General features: G+C 53.8%; 1 protein-coding gene across 2 annotated transcripts; it reads right to left on the bottom strand.

The window, feature by feature from the left end:
- Nucleotides 1–2,885: 2,885 nt before the first annotated feature.
- Nucleotides 2,886–11,625, bottom strand: Fabp6 (fatty acid binding protein 6, ileal). 2 transcript variants are annotated; one of them, XM_005376256.1, is made up of 5 exons: nt 11,517–11,625; nt 7,328–7,407; nt 5,474–5,649; nt 4,827–4,916; nt 2,886–2,997 (listed from the first exon to the last, which is right to left on the bottom strand). In XM_005376256.1, exons 2-5 carry the CDS (start codon nt 7,392–7,394, stop codon nt 2,944–2,946), a joined length of 387 nt encoding a protein of 128 aa, XP_005376313.1. In that variant the 5' UTR covers nt 7,395–7,407; nt 11,517–11,625; the 3' UTR covers nt 2,886–2,943. The 2 variants fall into 2 exon arrangements, with proteins under 2 accessions (XP_005376313.1, XP_005376314.1); XM_005376257.2 differs by having other exon boundaries at nt 7,328–7,440; nt 11,517–11,624.
- Between the last annotated feature and the right edge of the window lie 7,410 nt (nt 11,626–19,035).

Here is a 19,035-nt window from a genome sequence, read left to right as displayed (position 1 = left end):
TGGCACATGCCTGTAATCCAGCACTCAGGAGGATTGTTGCAAGTTCAAAACCAGCCTGGGCTATGAAGTGAGCTCAAGGCCAGCCTGAAATACATAACGAGACCCTGTCTCAAGAAGACAAAAATGAATAAATTAATTGTCCAGGTTGGGCTCTAGTTTGCCATCCTCCTGCCTCAGGCTCCCAGGATGCTGGGATTCCAGACATGTGCCAACTACTGCCTAGTCACAAAAAAAAAAAGTCGCCAGGTGGTCCTCCACATGGTAAGTTCCCCAGGCTGGGCTCAAACTTCCATTCTTCCTGCCTCAGCCTCCCTGAGTGTGGGACTAAAGGAATGCACCACCACACCTGGCTTGCTTACTTCCCCTGACTGAGGAAGCTTCCCTACCCAGAGGCCTGAGGCTAGTGAGGTAGACACTTTCCTCCAGCTGACTTTACAACACTGACCTCAGAAACCGGAGCCTCCATCGGGCGATGCTCAGTTCCGCATTACTCTTGACCCCACACTCACTGTCTACTGTGTGACCTTGGGGAAACTTCTGCGCCTCGGCATCTGGTTCTGTGAAATACAGAATCTAAACTACAGTAGTTGTCATCTGAGGTCCCGAGGTTCCACATTCAGGGAGTCTGTGACAGCGTGGACTTGAAATCTCCTTGCCAACAATTTTTTTTTTCTTTTGTTTTGTTTTGTATGTAGCTCAAGCTAATCTTGAGCTCACTTTGTAGCCCAGACTGGTCTCGAACTCACAATGATCCTCCTGCCTCAGCCTCCCAAATGCTGGGATTACAGGTGTGCGCCACCATGCCTGGCTGGACCAATAATTTGAATCTGTCCTTGAAATCCCTCCCTGTCCCTACCTCCTCTTCCCCCTCCCTCCCGTCCCCTCCCCCCTCCCCTCCTCTCTTCCTCCTTTCTTCTCTCCTTTCTCTGCTCCTCTTTCAGTTTTCAGCGTAATTATGGTTAACTCTGTTATTTAGAGACTTATTATCCAAGCTCATTATGAGTAATTATTCAGTCTGGAGGGGAAACAGCCATACTGCTAGTTTAATTTAATGCTTGCCTAGCTCACTTAATTAGCAATAAGTCTTGGCACAGCCTTGGAGTCCATGGGGTCCTGGCTCAGTGGGTGGGTGAGGAGAGGCCCGTGCTATTCTTGGAAAGATAAACAGGTCTCGGTTCCTTCGGGAGCTGAGCTGGGCCCAGCCTCTGCCTGGCCAGGCTGCCCCGAGGTGAAAGGTGGGAGTTACCCAGGGTGGAAGACCTGCGGCGTGCCAGGCCCCGTGCCAGGTGCTAGGCAAACCTTATTTCTTATGCCCTACTTGTGGGACTTTGACATTCAAGATAATTTCAGTACTACCTTCAATAATTCAACTTTTTTTTGTACCGCCACACTACATCCTTATATTTTATCTTGAGACAGGGTCTTGCTCAGTTGCCCAGACAAGCCTTGAACTTGGGATGTTCCTGTCTCAGCCTCCTGAGCAGCTAGGATTACAGGTGTGCACTACCATACCCAGCTGATAATTTTATGGTAAATGTGTTCTCTTTTCAGCAGTCTACAGTAACTTGCTTAATTAAGGAGAAAAGCCTGGCATGGTGGCTCACACCTGTAATCCCAGCACTCGGGAGGCTGAGGCAGGAGGATTCTTGTGAGTTCGAGGCCAGCCTGAACTGCATAGTGAGACCCTGTCTCAAAAAGGCAATAAATAAATAAATAAAATTAAGGGGAAAATTTTATAGGTGATGCACCTCTGTCTTTTACTTTTCTCACCCTTTTAACCATGGGAGGCGCTGGCTTTGGGCAGGCACCATAGCACCATAATCTGGTTACAAGTCCACGTGGTTTGGCTCTATTTTAATAGTTTTAACTCTACTTTCAGCAAATAAGAATTGACTTTCCTTTTTTTTTTTGGTACCGGAAATTGAACTCACAACCTTACACATGCTGGGCAAGTGCTATGCTGCTGAGCTACAACCCCGGCCCAAGAATTGACTTTCCGTGTATGGAATTGATAGGAAGTTCCGTTGTAGTAAAAATGAGTGAATTGTTACTCGGAAAAATATTGGTAGGGTTGGTGCTCAGATGTAACAGATGCTCCCAAGGATAGAGCAGAGCGAAATGATGCTGTGGGTTAGGGACAGTGGGTTAGGGACAGTCTCGCCAGGGGACAAGTGGGCCTCCCTTCCCACCCCACACCCCGAGCAGATGGAACTTCCCAGCAGGCGCAGTAATCTGCCGCACTCCATGCCGCCTCCGTCCTTCTCATTCCTAGGGTCCCAGCCCCCTCCGCCATCTCCCCAAGTTCCTTCCCCAGGCCCCCTCCTAGCCTGGATGTCCTAGCCCTTCCTCTCCCCTGGCAGTCCCTCTGCAGTTTCATAGATGGTCGTTTTCTCTTACTCCCTGCCAGTGGGTAAACTGAGGCCTAAAGGGACAACTCCACAGCAAACGACAGCAGAGCCACAGCCAAACTGGCATGCCCACCCCCCCGCCCCCGCCCCATGCATCGAGCCTGGTGTCGGCCATGCCGCAGAGCCCAGCGGCCAGGTCCTCCCTGGAGCTGTGGCTGCCACCCCCACCTCCTGCCCGGCGTCCTGATACCTTGTACTGTGGCTCACCTGAGGGGACCCACATGGCCCCTCCCAGGAGGCTGCTTCTCTTTAGGGGAGTCTTCAAGCAGCCCTAACCTCTTTAAAGGGGCTAGGGGTCCACAGAAAGGTGCCACCGGCTCCCGTGCCACCCTGTGGCCTGTCCCAGAGTCAGGAGCCCTGCAGTCCATATCCCCCAGGGACTGCGGGGCCATGGGAAGCCCACGTGACCTGTGCAGGCTACCTCGGAGGCTTTCCGACCCCCACCCCCAGACAGCAGAGAACAGCCGAAGAGAGGGGTCTGCTCAGGTCAGTTTTATTGGTGGCTCTGCACACCCGCGGAGCCCAGCCTTTTCGCTCAGGCCAGCCTCTTGCTCACGCGCTCATAGGTCACGTCTCCGACGGTGGAGATCTGAAAGAAGCAGCCGGGACAGAAGGGGTCAGTGCCACACTCTGTAGGGGGGACCATGGAGGGAGACCCAGTGGTTCCCAGGGGTCACGGAAGCCACAGGGCAGCCTCCACGTGGGAGAGCGTCCCCCTCCACCTGGGGACGGTGTGGCTCTGGCACACTACACTTCCGTCCACCTCCTGGTCCACGTCACCCATGCTGGGAGCCTCCCTCCATTCACATATTGAAGGCTCAGCAGCCTAGGAGGCTGCCCACCCAGCGGGACAGAGGAGGAAGCTGAGGGCTTGTTCTCTTGTGAAGATCATTTCTCCAGTTCCCACAAGCCCGCCTCTGGCCCTCTCGTCCGGGGCTGTTCCTGCATCCTCACAGGCTGGGAAACTGAGCTCCTGGGAGCCAGCACCCATGGGCTGACAGCTCACATAAAAGTACATCCAGGGCCAAGGATATAGCTCAGCGGCACAAGCGCCTGCCTGGCAAGCGCAAGGTCCCGAGTTCGATTCCCAGGACCAAAAGAAAGAAAAAAATCATTCCTTGAGCTGGGCCTGGTGGCGTACGCCTGTAATCCCAGTACTCGGGAGGCTGAGACAGGAGGATCATTGCGAGTTAGAGACCAGCCTGGGCTACAAAGTGAGCTCAAGGCCAGCCTGAACTGCATAGCGAGACCCTGTCTCAAAAAGATTAAAAAAAAAAGGTACATCCAGGGCGTTCCTGATGCCCCAGGAGGCCAGTTTTCACCCTGTGAAGGAAGATACTCACTTTCGTTCATTTTAGACTTGTTTCAACACAGTACATCTATTTTTTTTTTAATTCTTTAACAAATTAAAAAAATGAAGAAGAAGGAAAAAGACCCAGTAGTCTGGGAGAACAGGCAGAGAGCCCAGCCTAGAACTTGGGGGATGACGTCTACCTCCCCACGTTCTAGCTGTGTGGCCTTGGGCAAGTTGCACACTGTCTCTGAGACACAGCAACAGGAGGAGGTAACAACTTAAGGGGTCTTTGTTCAGAAGGGGGCCAGGGCTGTAGCTCAGCACTTCTGGGTTCAGTGCCCGGTGCTGTAAGAAGGGGATGGTAAAGAAGGGGCCACCCTGCCTTCCCCAGGAAGAGGTGAGGAAGGAGGGCTCCTTCCAGACTGCGCCGCCCCAGACCTGGCCCAGGTACAGGCTCAGCAGGGAACAAGGTTCTTCTCCTTTTCGAGCTCACACCCATCCCCTCCACCTGGGGACGGCTCTGGAGACCCGAGAGGAGGAGACAGAGAAGAAACAAACGTTTACGCGGCCCGAGTGTGGTCGTGGCTGCTTCTCCAGGGTATGTGTTGGACCCAGCGGTTTAAAAAAGCATTTAAGTAGTTGCCAACTTTTGATCATGCAGAGGTTTCATGGAGAAACACAAATTTCCAGCTTATTTTGAAAAATCACACACAAAAAAGAAAAATCACAAGGCCCAGGAGGAAGGGACTGAAGGCTCAGGGAAATGGCGGGGTGCAGTGGCTGCCATGGGGGCCCTCCCAGACCACACCAGACCACCTTCCTCTCCACCCTGAGAAAGCCTCACAGGGCCCCAGCTTGCAGCCTTGCGGTGGCCGAGCTGTGCACCAGAGTCAGACCGCCTCGCGTGGGTCCCAGCTGTGTCGACGCAGCTCTGCACCCCCCGTGGGTCACTCAGCCGCCTTCTGCCTCAGTGTCCACATCTACCGGAACCCACCGAATGTGAAATCAAAGGGGGTCAAGTGCATCCTGGTGCGAGGACAGTGCTGGCCGCCCCAGGCCCACCTCCAGGGGGCTAAGCTGAGGCAGAAGAGGCTGACTGTCCCAGAGCCCAGCAGGACGCTCACCTCCACCAGCTTGTCACCCACGATCTCCGAGGTGTGGCGATAGTTGGGGAACTCGATCACTACCTTCCCGCCTTCCATATTCACGGTGGCCTGGGAGGGAAACACAGCATTCGACCTGTGCTGCCAGGTCTTCCAAGTGCAGGCCAGCGCCTCCGGGAGCCAGGAACACCAGTGGCTCAGGGAGCCAGGAATTCCAGCGTCTCAGGGAGCCAGGAATGCCAGCGGTCCAAGAATCCCCGCTAGGAACCTGCCTAGATGCTTGAGGGGGCCAGCGATTTAATCCCATGGCTTGGCTCCCCCACCCTGTCAGTAAAGTGGGGCGAGTACTTGCAATGACTTCAAAGGTGTGTCAGCCATCTGCGAAGGGTCTGTTATGTTATTTTGTTTTGTTTTGCTTATCTTCTTTTTTTATTTTTTTTTTCATTTTATGCTGTTAAGTGCTCAGCAGTACCAGCTATTTCACGGTCACTGTGGTGTCTATTGCAGACGGGAACCATTAAAAGCCTGAGTGGTCAGTGGCAAAGCACTTAGAGCGCTCAGCGTGGCTGGGGACCACAGAGTGGTCAGCTTGGGGAGCAGCGGCTCTGCCCGGAAGTGCAGGAGGGACAGGAGAGGGGAAGGGAGGAGGGTGGCCAGGGGCCTCTTACCTTGAAGTTCTTGCCCCCGAAGGACACCAGGTCGCTCTCTTTGCCGATGGTGAACTTGTTGGTATTGATGTGGCTCCCCGAGAGGGACTGCACCCAGGTGAAGTCCTGCCCGTTCTGCTGTATCTCCGTGACGATCTTGGCGTTGCGACCCTTTTCAATCACGTCACTAGAGAGACCTGCACTCCGTGAAAAGCAGAAGGACCATGTAAGAACTTGTCACCATGTGATTTGGAGAAAGGCACCTTTCCTGCCCAGGGGAGGCCGGCCTGACGGTTGGTTATAGCACAGTGCCTGGGACAGATGGCACAGACCTTCTCATCCCAGGTGCACCTCAGGCATGTGGCATGGGAGAGTCACCGGCTGCCTGTGCCTCAGTGTTTCCATCCACAAGATGGGAATAATAGGACCCCTTCATGGGGCTGTTGCAAGGATTAAGTGCAACATGATTGTGTCTGGTAAAGCACCCAGCATGTAAGTGGTGCCTGTCAGTTCAGCATGGCCAGTCCTCTGGTAGTAACATATATAAATGGCACACAGACTTCCTACACTGAATGGGATCTTCAAGACTATGTCTTCTAGGGGCTGGGGATTTAGCTCAGCGGCAAAAGTGCCTGCCTGGCAAGCGCAAGGTCATGAGTTCGGTTCCCGGTACCGGAGAAAAACCAAAAAAAAAAAAAAAAAAAAAAAAGACTATGTCTTCTAAACCTAGCATGGTGGTGGACAGCTGTAATCCCAGCACTCTGGGAGGCTGAGGCAGGAGGATCACAAGTTTGAGGTGACTTAGTGAGACCCTGTCTCAAAATAAAATCCAAAGGGCTCAGGATGTAGTTCAGTATGATCTGCAGGACCAGGAAAAAAAAAAAAATGTCTTCTGATACTTCTGTCTTTTTTTTTTTGTACTGGGAATTGAATGCTGTGCCACTGAGCTATATAATGCTTCTGTCTTACAGATAAGAAAACAAAGGCCCAGATGGGGGAAGGGGCTTTCCGGTACGTCGGGATCTGATCGAGGACTGAGGTAGGGTCACTTCCTGTCCCACAACAGCTCAGCAGACCGTGACCCCTCCTCGGGCAGCTGCCAATCAGTGACACAGAAGGGCTCCGGCCTCCCCAGGCCTGGGCTGAGAGGACTCTGCTGTCAGGACCACAGAGTGGGCGGGCGCAGGTCGCCCATAGCTATCCTCTGAGTCTTCCAGGTTTTTTTTTTGTTTTGTTTTGTTTTTTGACACAGGGTCTCACTATGTAGCTTAGGCTGGCCTTGAACTCATTGCAATCCTCCTGTCTCAGCCTCCTGAGTGCTGGGATTACAGATGTATGCCACCATGCCTGGCGCCTGTGTGACTTGGACTGATTACTCTGTTCTCCCTGGCCTCAAATTCTTCACTAGTAAAGTGGAGATGCTAGCAATATCCTGTTAAACATTTAAAAGGCAAAGACTGTCTTACGACACTTATCACCTTCAAACAAAATAGGAGAAGCTGAGCATGGTGGCACACGTCTGTAATCCCAGCACTCAAGAGGCTGAGGCAGGAGGATCAGGATTGCCTTGAGTTTGAGGCCAGCCTGAACTGTATAACGAAACCCTGTCTCCAAAAACACAAACAACCAAGGGGCTGGGGATTTAGCTCAGTGGCACAGCACCTGCCTGGCAAGTGCAAGGTTGTGAGTTCAATTCCCGGTACCGGAAGAAAAAAAAAAAGACAACAACAAAAAAAGATGCGATAGTTGGCCAACAAATATGTGAATGGATGAATACACGGATGAATGAATGAATGAACAAATGAAGTCCGTCCTGCCCTGCCCCACCCGAAAGGCCTGGCTTCCTGGCCCAGGGGTGACCAAGAGCTCACTCACCGAGGCGCTTCACGAACTCGTCAAAGTTCTTCTCGCTCTCCACCTGGTATTTGCCGTTGAAGGCCATGCTGCAGGGACAGCTGGAGCCAGAGAGCCGCAAGAGGACCAAGAGGCTGAGGAAGAGGCTGATGCTGAGGGGCCCAGAGGCCCCGCTTATAAACTCTCCCCGCAGCTGAGGCTCAGCCCCAAAATCACCCCACTCTCCTTCCTGCCCCAAAGAGGAAGCGTTGCTGTTTTACGATGTGGGCAGAGCCCTGAGGTCGTTCACCTGGGAAAATCTCAGGGTAATCCCATTGCCGGCAAGGTCAGGGGTGAGCAGCCCTAGGGCTTGGGGAGTCATTCACCCCTCTGCCTGTCCCGCCCTTCACCCACCCACGGCCTGCCCTGTCTCTGTCCCCTCGTTGTCCCATTCTCTCCTTCATCCCACGGCATCGGGCACCTGGGCCTGTGGCCCAGCTCTGCGCAAACTCAGATGAGTGAGACATGTGCTTTTCCCAGAAGAGCTCCCAGCCCCGTGCAGGAGCAAGGCGCACGCAGCAGAAGGTGTGAGCAGGGTGCTGTGTCCCCCCCGAGAAACGAGGTGCGGCCTGAGGCCCAGGGAAGGGGTCGGGTGTCTGGCGAGGGCCTCGTGCACATCTGGGGAGCAGGCAGCATTTTACATGGGTCTGAAAGACCAGTGGGCTCTGGATGAGCAGGGAGACGGGGAGGTGGGAGGAAGCTGAGAACAAAGTGAGATGTGTTCTGGGATGAGCGGTACTACATGGGAGAGGCGGGAAGGCAATGACAGAAAGCAACAAGCTCGGCCGCAGCCCACAGCCGTTGCAGGACAGCAGACTTTTGAAGGATGGAGATCATACAACCAGACCAAAGCAGCAGCCCCAGGAACTACAGTGGGCACTTGGAGGGAAAAGTACTCTAAAGACTGCCAAGTACCAAGCCCCGGGCGCTGGGCCGGGAACTTGGACCGTCACTTTGTTCAAGCTTCTTGCTGGAAGAGGCTAGGGACTTCCGGTTCCAGTTCTGTCTCCCAGAACCACCTCAAGGGCCATACTCTAGCTGCTCCACCTGGGGCTTGCTTTGTGCTCACACAGACGGGGCAGCACAAGGCTGAAAGTAGCCGAGCGTGGTGGCACGCTCCTGCAATCCCAGCACTCAGGAGGCTGAGGCAGAAGGATCACTGTGAGTTCGAGACCAGCCTGGGCTACAAAGTGAGTTCAAAGCCAGCCTGAATTGCATAGCAAGACCCTGTCTCAAAAAGACAAAAAAAACAAAAAACAAAACACCAGAAAGGAGCCGGGCATGGTGGCACATGCCTGCAATCCCAGTACTCGGGGAGGCTGAGGCAGGAGGATCATTGCAAGTTCGAGGCCAAGGGGGCTGGGGATTTAGCTCAGTGGCACAGCGCCTGCCTGGCAAGCGCAAGGTCGTGAGTTCAATTCCCGGTACTGGAAAAAAAAACAAAAAAACAAGTTCGAGGCCGCCTGGGCTACAAAGTGAGTTCAAGGCCAGCCTGAACTGCAGAGCGAGACCCTGTCTCAAAAAGACAAAAAAAAAACAAAAAAAAAAACAACACAAAAAACCCACTAGAGAAGGAGAGAGAGAAAAATCATATTGTTCTGTTCCACCCCATTTGATGTAATAATATAGGTATATGTTTGTATAACTCTATAAAGGTACATCATAACCTTCTAAGTCACTCTAGGGGCTGGGTGTGTAGCTTAGTGGTAGAGCCCTTGCCCCATATGTGCAAGGCCTTGATTCAATTCCCAGTACTGCAAAAAATAAATAAAGAGCTCCAGAGTATTCTGTTGTATCTATGATTCATAATTTCCTTAACTATGTCTGGATCTTTAAGTAGTTCCCAATCTTTTTTTCTATTATAAATAACTCTGATGTAAGTACTCTTGTTCACACCCGGAATGTACATGTCAGATTATTTACTAAAGTTATTTGCTAAGGCTGAATTCCTGGAGATGAAATTCCTGGAACAAATGATTTTTTTTCAGTATTGGGAATTGTATCCAGGGTCTTTGCATCAAGCTCCATCTCCAACCCTTTTTATTTTTCATTTTGAGAAAGAGTCTCACTAAATTGTCCAGGTTGGGCTCCAATTTGCCATCCTCCTGCCTCAGCCTCCCTGAATGCTGGGATTCCAGACATGCACCAACTACTGCCTCATCAAAGGATTTTTCTATTTAAAATTTTTCTATTACTTTCTTTTTTATTATTATTACTTTCTTGCCTTTCAGGAAGACTACGTTGGCTGACATACTTGCCCAGAGCCAAGTTCGAATTTCCCCTCACTTATGTGAAGGGTGAAACAACCGTGACAGTCCTAACTGCCAAGTGCCTGGTGTCTACTATGCATTAGATTCTGCTCAGTGTTTTACATGTCTTTCCTCATGTACTCTTCAGACCAACTTTGTGGAATGGGTGCAGTTACTGTTCCCAAGAAGCAAATGGTCTGGAGCAATAGCACCAGGGAACGCACACTCACAGGAAGCTGACAGGAAGCTCCAGCCTCATTAGCCCCCCTTTCCCATTCCTCCTACCCTCCTTGTTCAAGGGCAGTGTCCAGGACAGGGTGAGAGTGGCGGAGTGCGGGAGTGACACCTGACTCAGCCTCTTCCTCTCCCCCTCAGGAGTCCGCGTGTGCGCACAACCTGCTGCCCTGTCTACTCACGCCTTACAACTCTCTCTCTCCAGCTGGGCTCCCCAGCTCGCTCAGGCGCCCACTGACAACCTCCCCGGAGGGGTGAGTGAACTCACGCTTCCTCCTATCGCAGCAAGGTTTTATGGGCCAATGAAACGATAGAGCGACTCTACCCAACTGGAGATAAGCAGCGTCCCAAGGCTATCTCTCTGGGCACCCCAGCTTCCCCCCGCTGGACTCTGGATCCTGCCTCAAACGGGACTGTTCTCCGGAAGGTAATACACAGAGCAGGGTGGGGACACGGGCCTTGAGTCGCCGGCAGCGGAGGGCCCTGAGCCTCCTACCCCCCCATCCCAGGGACGCCATTGTGAATGCTGCGCCTGGAGCCCGGAGATCCACAAGCTGCTGATTCCTCCCTCTACTCCCATGTCCTCCTCCTCCTCCTCCTCAGCCAAAATCTGAAACGGTCATGGGGCTGATTCTAAAATGCCTCCATTCTGAGGGGAATTTACTGCACAATGTTGCCCTAGTTCTGCTCTCAGCTGGGGACTCGGCAGAGCACTTGCCCAGCAGGCATAAAGTCCTGGTGTGATCCCCAGCAGCAGAAGCAGCAGCAGCAGCACCACCACCACCACCACCGCCCTAAAGAATGAAAAAGTCAAAGGCTGAGAAATGCAGCCTGTCCTTGGGAAGTCCCCTGCCAGTCCCGGATGGAAACCGGGTCCAGGCCGCCTGCGTTTGGGTCCCAGTTCCGCCACGCGCTGGCTGGGTGGACTTGTGCAAGTTATTTATCTTCCTGTATCTCACTCTCCTCAGTGTTTTACATGTCTTTCCTCACGTGCAAAGTTGCTGGACCAGCCTGAAAGGGTGATGCTAATATTAAATGAGCATCAAGCGAGCACTGGGCGGCTGGCTGGGCTGGTCCCCAGCTGCCCAGGGAAAAGCGTCTCCCTCAGCTGCAAGCGTCAGACGCCCCAGGCTTAGACTTCCTTTTTGTTCTCTTAGCACTATCCTCTTCGCGATCTCATGTAGCCCAGAGCTAAGGCCAGGCATGGTGACGCACCCAGTAATCCCAGCACTTGGGAGGCTGAGGCAGGAGGATCGTTGTGAGTTCGAGGCCAGCCTGGGCTCCAAAGTGAGCTCAAGGCCAGACTGAACTGCATAGTGAGACCCTGTCTCAAAAACACAAATAAATAAATACCATCCAATGTTGATGAGTCACAATTTCTTTTTTTTTTTTTTTTTTTTTTTTTGAGACAAGGTCTCACTATGCAGTTCAGGCAGGCCTTGAGCTCACTCTGTAGCCCAGGCTGGTCTCGAACTCACAGCGATCCTCCTGCCTCAGCCTCCCGAGTGCTGGGATTACAGGCGTGCACCACCACGCCTGGCCCAATTTCTTTTTCTGTCTCTCTGTTCAGATCTCTCCTCTGGACATAGTGGAAAGAATTAATTTAAGTTTGTGAACTAAAATACCACTGTATTCAACTGCCAACCTCACAGGTCCAAAAATTTAACATGTACAAAGTGTTCTTTTACCCTGAAGCTCCCCTGGACTTCTCTATCCCAGCTGGTGGAGAATGCTAGGCACCAAGATCTGTCACAGAGCTGGGGGTGTAACGCCGTGGTAGAGAACTTGCCTAGCATTCCAAGGTCTTTTTTCCCCCTCCCCCAACAAAGTCTGAGTTCGATCTCCAAGCAAACAAAACTATCATACAACTGGAGTGCCCAAGACCTGGGTTCACATCAGTCACCGTCCTGTTCTCCCAAGCAGTCTACTGCACTGGTCCTGATATTTTCCACACTATGCAGATGAAGAAACAGACGCTCAAAAGTACCAGACCCAGGTGGTTAGAGGAGCAGTGTGGCTCCAGGTTTGTACCTCCGTCCTCTGACTAAAAGCCACGAATTGATTTGCCTGTGGCCTGCATACTGATCAGGCTCTTGGAGACTGAATGCTCCTTTGGTACTGAACAAAACCCAGAAGTGCCAGAGGCTATGCCAAGAATTTGACACCTGGCATCTCGGTGGCACTTGCTAGCTCTCTGATGAAAAGCAGGCTGCTGGTCTTTACATTACAGTGATATCTGTCAGTCATGTATGCATCAGTGCATCCGTTTAGTACGTATTTACTTAGCCGGGGCGATGTGTTAGGGAATGAAAACACACAGCAGAAGGAAAGGCAGCCCCCACCCCATTGGATGACGCTTCCGGCCGCCAGCGCATGCGCCCGGTCGCCCCATCCGCTCCCTCCTCTGCGCTTCACTTCCGTTCTCCCCGCCAGGGGATGCTTCACTTCCGGTCTGCGACCCTCCACTTCCGTAGGTCACAATGGCTTCCCAGCCTCCTCCCCATCCTTAGGAAAGAAAAGAGGGCATCAGTCCTTCCCCCTCCCACCTCGGGAGTGCTAACTGCAGCCAGGAGAAATGCCACAGCGGGAGCGGGCACCATTTATCCTCCTGCAGGGCTCCGGAACAGCCCAGTGCTTCTTCCTATCATTGGTGCGGCCAACTCCCATTCCCTAGAGCAACTGGTGTGAAATGAACTTCGCATTTTTACCAGCTCTTCCCCGTCACTGCCGCCCCGTGCCCGCCTCCCAGCCCCAGCTGTCTCTTTTGATGCCAGTATGCTAACGCAGTGCATAGATTGAGCGCAACTTACTCAACCAGTCCCCCAGCTACTGGGCAGAAGACAAACGGCATTCGTAAATAAGCACCACAATACGGGGGAAACAAGCAAAAGCATTGTCCACATGTTATACGACTTGTACCATTCGAGGTGGGTAGGTAAGCTGAAGTTTCTTCCACTGGACGTTTATGGCCCAAACACCGGAAGGCACACTGAGTGTGACTGTGTGTCAGTAGTTCAGGGAAAGATCAAAATTCCAAGTATGGTGCTAGCCGGAAGCGGTGACACACACTGTGATCCCAGCATTTGGGAGGCTGAGGCAGGGGCATCACCATGAGTTCAATGTCAGCCTCAACTATATAGTGAGACCCTGCATCAAAAACGAAAGTAATTAAATCAGGAGAAGCCAGGGATGGTGGCACAGGCCTCTAATCTAGCACTGTAGGAGGCTGAAGCAGTAGGATTGCAAGTTTGAGCCCAACCTGAGTGACCTAGTGAGACTCTGCTTCAAAATACAAAATAAAATGGGCTAGGGATGTAGCTTAGTACCAGGAAGAAAAAAAAAAAAAAGATAGGAGAGAAAGTCCAATTGGCTGAGTTAGGGACATGCACCCCTCCTCTAGGTGGACTGAGGTGGTGGCTGAGGTGGTGGGGTGTCTTGATCTACAACGCCAGAAGCCCGGGTAGTACAGGACCTTCAAGGTGCCTCGTCCAGGGACACAGAAGTTTCCATCAGAAGCACGGTGGGCAGGAACACCAGTGCCAGCCAGGATTTCATAGCTCTGCCCACCCCACATCTGCAGTCTAATTCTGCTAGTGGAGAGGAAAGGAGGAGGAGGAGGAGGAGCAGAGGGCAGTTCTAGTAACATCCAAGTAATCTCACATCCAGCTCACATCCAAGGCAGCCCAGGACCTCAAAAAAATACTACTTCAGGCCAAAGTCAGATGCCGAAAGGTTTTCCCATAAGCTCATAAACAGGAGAAATGTAATTGCGGGGAGCAGGCAGTTAAATTATGGGAGGGACCCGATGTTCTGAGAAGGCCAAGGAGTGGCTGCCCCCGGTTTTTGCTCTTTGGGGTGCGCGCTGCTCCACGGAGGTGACTGGGCTGCCCGGGTCTTTGACCTCAAGTGCTGTGAGGTCAGGGCCCTGCCTGTCCCACCTGCAGGCTGGGACTCCGAGCCCCGTCTCTAAGCGCCCTCCCCCGAGCTGCTGGAGTCTGAATTGCCTCCGTAGGGATGGAGTCCTTCCCTCACATCTGCGTTCCTGTTCCAGGTGAAAAGGTGACTGTGCCACGCCCCGCAGTTCACAAGGCAGCCAGAGATAGGTTATCTCATCTGATCATCTGAGCACCCGGAGTGAGCGCATTGAACCTGCCTGACAGATAAGATCGAGGTTCACGGAGGTGAAGCAACTGAGCTCCCAAGGTCGTGGGACACCCGAGCGAGCGGGGAGCAGCTCCCAGGCCAGTCCTCTTCCGGTTCGCCTCTCCTGTGTTGCCTGGTCGGCTTCTTGGGCCTGTGCGGCACATACTTCCACCCACGACCCACATTTCTTTCTTTCTTTTTTTTTTTGGTACCAGAAATCAAACTCACAACCCTGAGGTTGCCAGGCAGGTGCTGTGCCGCTGAGCTCTACCCCCGGCCCTGTCTCACATTTCTTTTTTGTTTGTTTTGTTTTAGTTTTTTGTCTTCTTGAAACAGGGTCTCACTATGCAATTCAGCGTGGCCTTGAGCTCACTTTGTAGCCCAGGCTGGTCTCGAACTCCAGAGGATCCTCCTACCTCAGCCTCCCGAGTGCTGGGATTACAGGCGTGCACCACCATGCCCAGCAAGGCATTAAAAAGAAGTTTATTTAGGGGCTGGGGATTTAGCTCAGCGGCAAAAGCACCTGCCTGGCAAGTGCAAGGTCGTGAGTTCGGTTCCCGGTACCGGAGAAAAACCAAAAAAAAAAAAAGAAGTTTATTTAGCTCATGATTTTAGAGGCTGGCAGTCCATACAACATGACACCAATTTTGCAAGCCCCCCCACTCCTCCTTGTGACAAATGGCCTAATGGTAAGGGTGCATAAGACAGGGAGAGAGCACATGTAAGACAGGAATCTGCAGAGTGGCAGTTTAGCCTCACTCTCTTAAAACAGTGCATTCGGGGGTCGGGCGTGGTGGTGCACACCTGTAATCCCAGCACTCGGGAGGCTGAGGCAGCAGGATCGTTGTGAGTTTGAGACCAGCTTAGGCTACAAAGGGAGCTTCAGGCCAGCCTGAACAGCATAGTGAGACCCTGTCTCAAAAAGACCAAAAAAAACCCAAAAAACAAAAAAAACCAGCCCATTCAGCCGGGTGTGGTGGTGCATGCCTAATTCCAGCACTTGGGAGGCTGAGGCAGGAGGATCTTTGCAAGTTCAAGACCAGCCTGGGCTACAAGACCAGCCTAGGCTACAAAGTTCAAAGCCAGCCTGAACTGCATAGCAAGACCCTGTCTCAAAAAGACAAAAACAACCCAAAAACCCCAGCCCATTCAGCTGGACACAGTGGAGCACACCTGTAATCCCAGCACATAGGAGGCTGAGGCAGGAGGATCACTGTGAGTTCAAGGCCAGCCTGTGCTACATAGTAAATTCAAACCAGTCTGAACTATACAGCAAGGCCCTGTCTAAATAAATAAATAAAACAACTCATTCTCAACCAAAAAAACAATTAATAATAGCAGGAGCACCACAAGAACTACATTAGTCCCATTCAAGAGTAGCACTCCCCAGGGCTGGGGATTTAGCTCAGTGGCAAAGCGCCTGCCTGGCAAGCGCAAGGTTGTGAGTTCAGTTCCCGGTACCGGAGAAAAACCAAAACAAAACAAAAAAAAGAGTAGCACCCCCTGATCTACTTGCCTGGCACGAAGCCCCTCCTAAATGTCCCACCAGGTCCAGTCCCAACATCACCACACTGAAGGCCAAGTTTCCCACACAGAAGCCGTGGGGAGACACGGCCAAGGGTGTGCGGCTCTGCCTGTGCGTGACTGACAGGAAGCAGTCGATTTTGGTTGCTAGTGGTGTCTCCAGTAAGCAGGGCTCTGCGTGCAAAACACGCACTGCTCGTCTGTAGAATTATTCGTGGAAATTGTGTGCACATGTGGGAGGTGATGCGCATGCAGCCGTGTTTGTGGATGCAGGAAGATGTGTGCTCTTCCGTGTGTCTTAGGGATGTGTCACTGTGCGCATGTGGGATATGGTACACCTTCCTTCATGGCGAGCAGCTGAGCTCTGGATCTACCTGTGTACAGTATGTGGGTATAGATGTGAGAGGCTCTGCTTATGGAAAGGAAGCATCAGCTGGATGCCTTAGGCTACAAGTAAGAGAAAAGAAAGAAGCCAGAAGTGGTGGCACGCGCCTGTCATCCCAGCACTCTGGGAGGCTGAGGCAGGAGGATCAAAAGCTCAAGGGATTTAGTGATTTGGGAAGACCCCATCTCAAAATTTAAAAAGTAACAAAATGAAAAGCTGGGGACATAGTTCACTGTGAAGGTCCTGAGTTCAACCCTTAGTACAGAAAGAAAAAAAGAAAGAAAAAGAAAAAGGGAAAAGGAAAGAAAACCCTGAGATAATTATTCTCTCACGTGACTGAATTCCAGAGGTAGAAGGGGGACTCTATAGTTGCCCGATTATACAGATCAGTTATGTTCCTTTCCTCCATCCCACTCTGGCGAACACTGCATCCATCCTCGTCGTCACACCGCGGGGCAGCGTTCCCACCCGACACATCCCCACACTGCAGAACCCAAGGACAGGAGAGCGGCTCTGCTTGTGCGGCGACTCTCTCAAAAGCTCCACCCCGACTTCCACCGGGTCTCACTGGCTAGAGATTGGTCACACAGGCGAAGCTAAACCACTCTCTCTCTCAAGGGACACTGAGATCACCAAGTTGGCTTGGATTTGTCAGGGTTTCTCTTCTGGAGCTGGGAATAGAATTAGTCTTTTTGTTGTTGGCTTTTTGGGGGGCGGGGGGGGCGTCTTTTTGAGACAGGGTCTCGCTATGCAGTTCAGGCTGGTCTTGAACTCACTTTGTAGCCCAGGCTGGTCTTGAACTCACAACGATCCTCCTGCCTCGGCCTCCTGAGTGCTGGGATTACAGGTGCGCGCCACACAGCCTGGCTGTTTTTCGTTTTGGAGACAGGGTCTCTCTTCGTATTCCAGGCTGACTTTGAACTCGGTATGTTAACAAGAGCTAGCCTTAGGGCTGGGGATTTAGCTCAGCAGCAAAAGCACCTGCCTGGCAAGCTCAAGGTCGTGAGTTCGGTTCCCGGTACCGGAGAAAAACCAAAAAAAAAAAAAAGAGCTAGCCTTGAAGTTGCAGCCCCAGCCTCCGGAGTGCGGGGATCACAGGCTTGCGCCACCACGCCGGCTCCGGGGCTCATTCTGAAGGGCGACCCCGATTTCGCAGACTCAGGCCTACCCTCGGTTGCCTCATCTCTGTTTCCCACCCTCTTGGCAAAGCAGGGAGCCTGAGAGGTGGCAGGCGGGCTCCGACAGGACGAAGGCCTCCGCTCTGGTGCTGGCGCCGGCCCGAGAGGAACCCAAGTGGGGTGAGGCCGTGGCTTGGCTCGGCCTTCCCCATCGCGGGCGGCTCCACCTCGCGTGACGGCGGGGCGGGGAGCGGCCGCCTGCGGATGTGGAGACTGAGGTCCAGCGAGGGAGAACGCAGGCGGAGCCCGGACGCGCGGCCTGGGGCGCCCTCTGCTGGCCGGCGCTGCACTGCGGGCCCGGGTTCAGGGAACCGGGGGCCACTAGCGTCCACAGCGGCGGGCGATCAGCTTCCACCTGGGAAGTGCCCTCCTCGAGGGGAGCAGCAGTCAGTCTCACAGCCAGCTACAGGCATGCTGGAAGGGAGGAAGGGACCCCGAAGCCCTGAGCAGTCGGTCATCAGCATCACAGGGAAAGGCATGAACGCCCCCCTTCGACTCTGGGGGCCACTTAGCAGCTGCGGGGACCCACCGGCCGCCCCTCCCGCCACCCCTCTGGCTGCTCCTGGCCTGAGCCCCGCGTGAGACGTAGAACCGAATCATTCATGTGTTTCTTTACTCAAAAATACTTTCTGAGCAGGCGTGGTGGTGCAGGCCTGTAACCTTGCGAGGCTGAGGCAGAAGGATCTCGAGCAGCAGGCCAGCCTGGCCTTAGACCCTTTCTCAAAACAAACAAACGCGAATATTGGAGGGCGTGGTGCACACCCCGCGTGGTGTGAGGAGGTCGTCTTCAGGGCGGGTGGCCGGGGAGCTCGCTGGGCTGACAAGACATCCTCCTGCAGGAGCTCAGCGGACCCCGGGCCGAGGTGCAGCTGGGGCACAGGCTCGGGCGGGGCAGAGGAGGTTGGAGCTCCGAGGTGGACGAAAGAACGAGGACAGGTGGGGACCCGGAGGAGCCGGGTCGGGTGCGGGGGTGCGGGCTGCACGCCGAGGCCCAGGCAGCTCTTGGACAGCTCCGAGCCCCGGCGGGGCGCCGCTGGGTTTGCCTGGGCCAGGCCGGGTGCCCGCGGGGGACGCTCGCCCGGAGCATCGGAGCCGAGGCAGGGGCCGGGCGGGAGTCGGAACCGAGGGAGCCTAGGGCAGGGGCGCGGGACCTGCGGGCGGCTTCACACCCCGTCCTCCCTCGAGTCCCGGGCCAGGAAGGGAAAGGACCCCGAGGGGCCGGGCGCCCAGGCCAGCTTGGGGGTGTTCAGAAACGCAGCGGGGCCGGAGGCTCTCCTGTCTCCTAGCTGTCCTCCTCCTGCGAGAGCAGCCCTGCCCGCCTCTTCGCTCCCTCCTCTCCTCCTCCCTCCCTCCCTCACACACACACACACACACACACACACACACACACACACACACACACACACTCCTGCACACGCAGGCGCTCGGCCTCCGGGGACGAGCCAGAACTGACTTGGAGCGCGGGAGGGGCGCAGTCTCCCTGTTGCCGGCCACGTTCCTCCCCGCCCCTCGGCTCCCGGCCCGCCCCGCGCGGGCTCCCGCTGCTTTTCTCCCCACATCCCCGGTTCTCAGCAGGCGCGATGCTGTCGCCTTGGGATCTTTGGCAATTTCTACACATATTTTTGGTCCGAGGGGGTGGAGAAGCCAGGGTTGTAGAAGCCAGGGTTGTGGCCTGACCTCCGGCAGAGCACCAGACAGCCGCGAGGACAAAGACCCGAGGCAACAGTGCAGAGGCCCAAGCCTGTAATTCCAGTACTTAGGAGACTGAGGCAGGAGGGCTGCAAGTTCAAGCTCAGCCTGGGCGATTTAGTGAGGCCCTATCAAGGCTGTGGATGTAGCTCAGTGCAAAAGCCCTGGGTTCAATCCTCAGTGTACTTTAAAAAAAAAAAAAAAAAAAAAAAAAAGGTGCTGCAACACCAACAGCCTGCCCTGGGTTGTGCGGCAGGGCTGGAAGGGACTGCCCCTTCCCTGAGGTTC

Source organism: Chinchilla lanigera, unplaced genomic scaffold (genome assembly GCF_000276665.1).
Source record: "Chinchilla lanigera isolate Chin_1 unplaced genomic scaffold, ChiLan1.0 scaffold00007, whole genome shotgun sequence".
Lineage (NCBI taxonomy): Eukaryota > Metazoa > Chordata > Mammalia > Rodentia > Chinchillidae > Chinchilla > Chinchilla lanigera.
The sequence above is the reverse complement of the archived record's forward strand: the minus strand, read 5'-3'. Positions and strand labels throughout refer to the sequence as shown.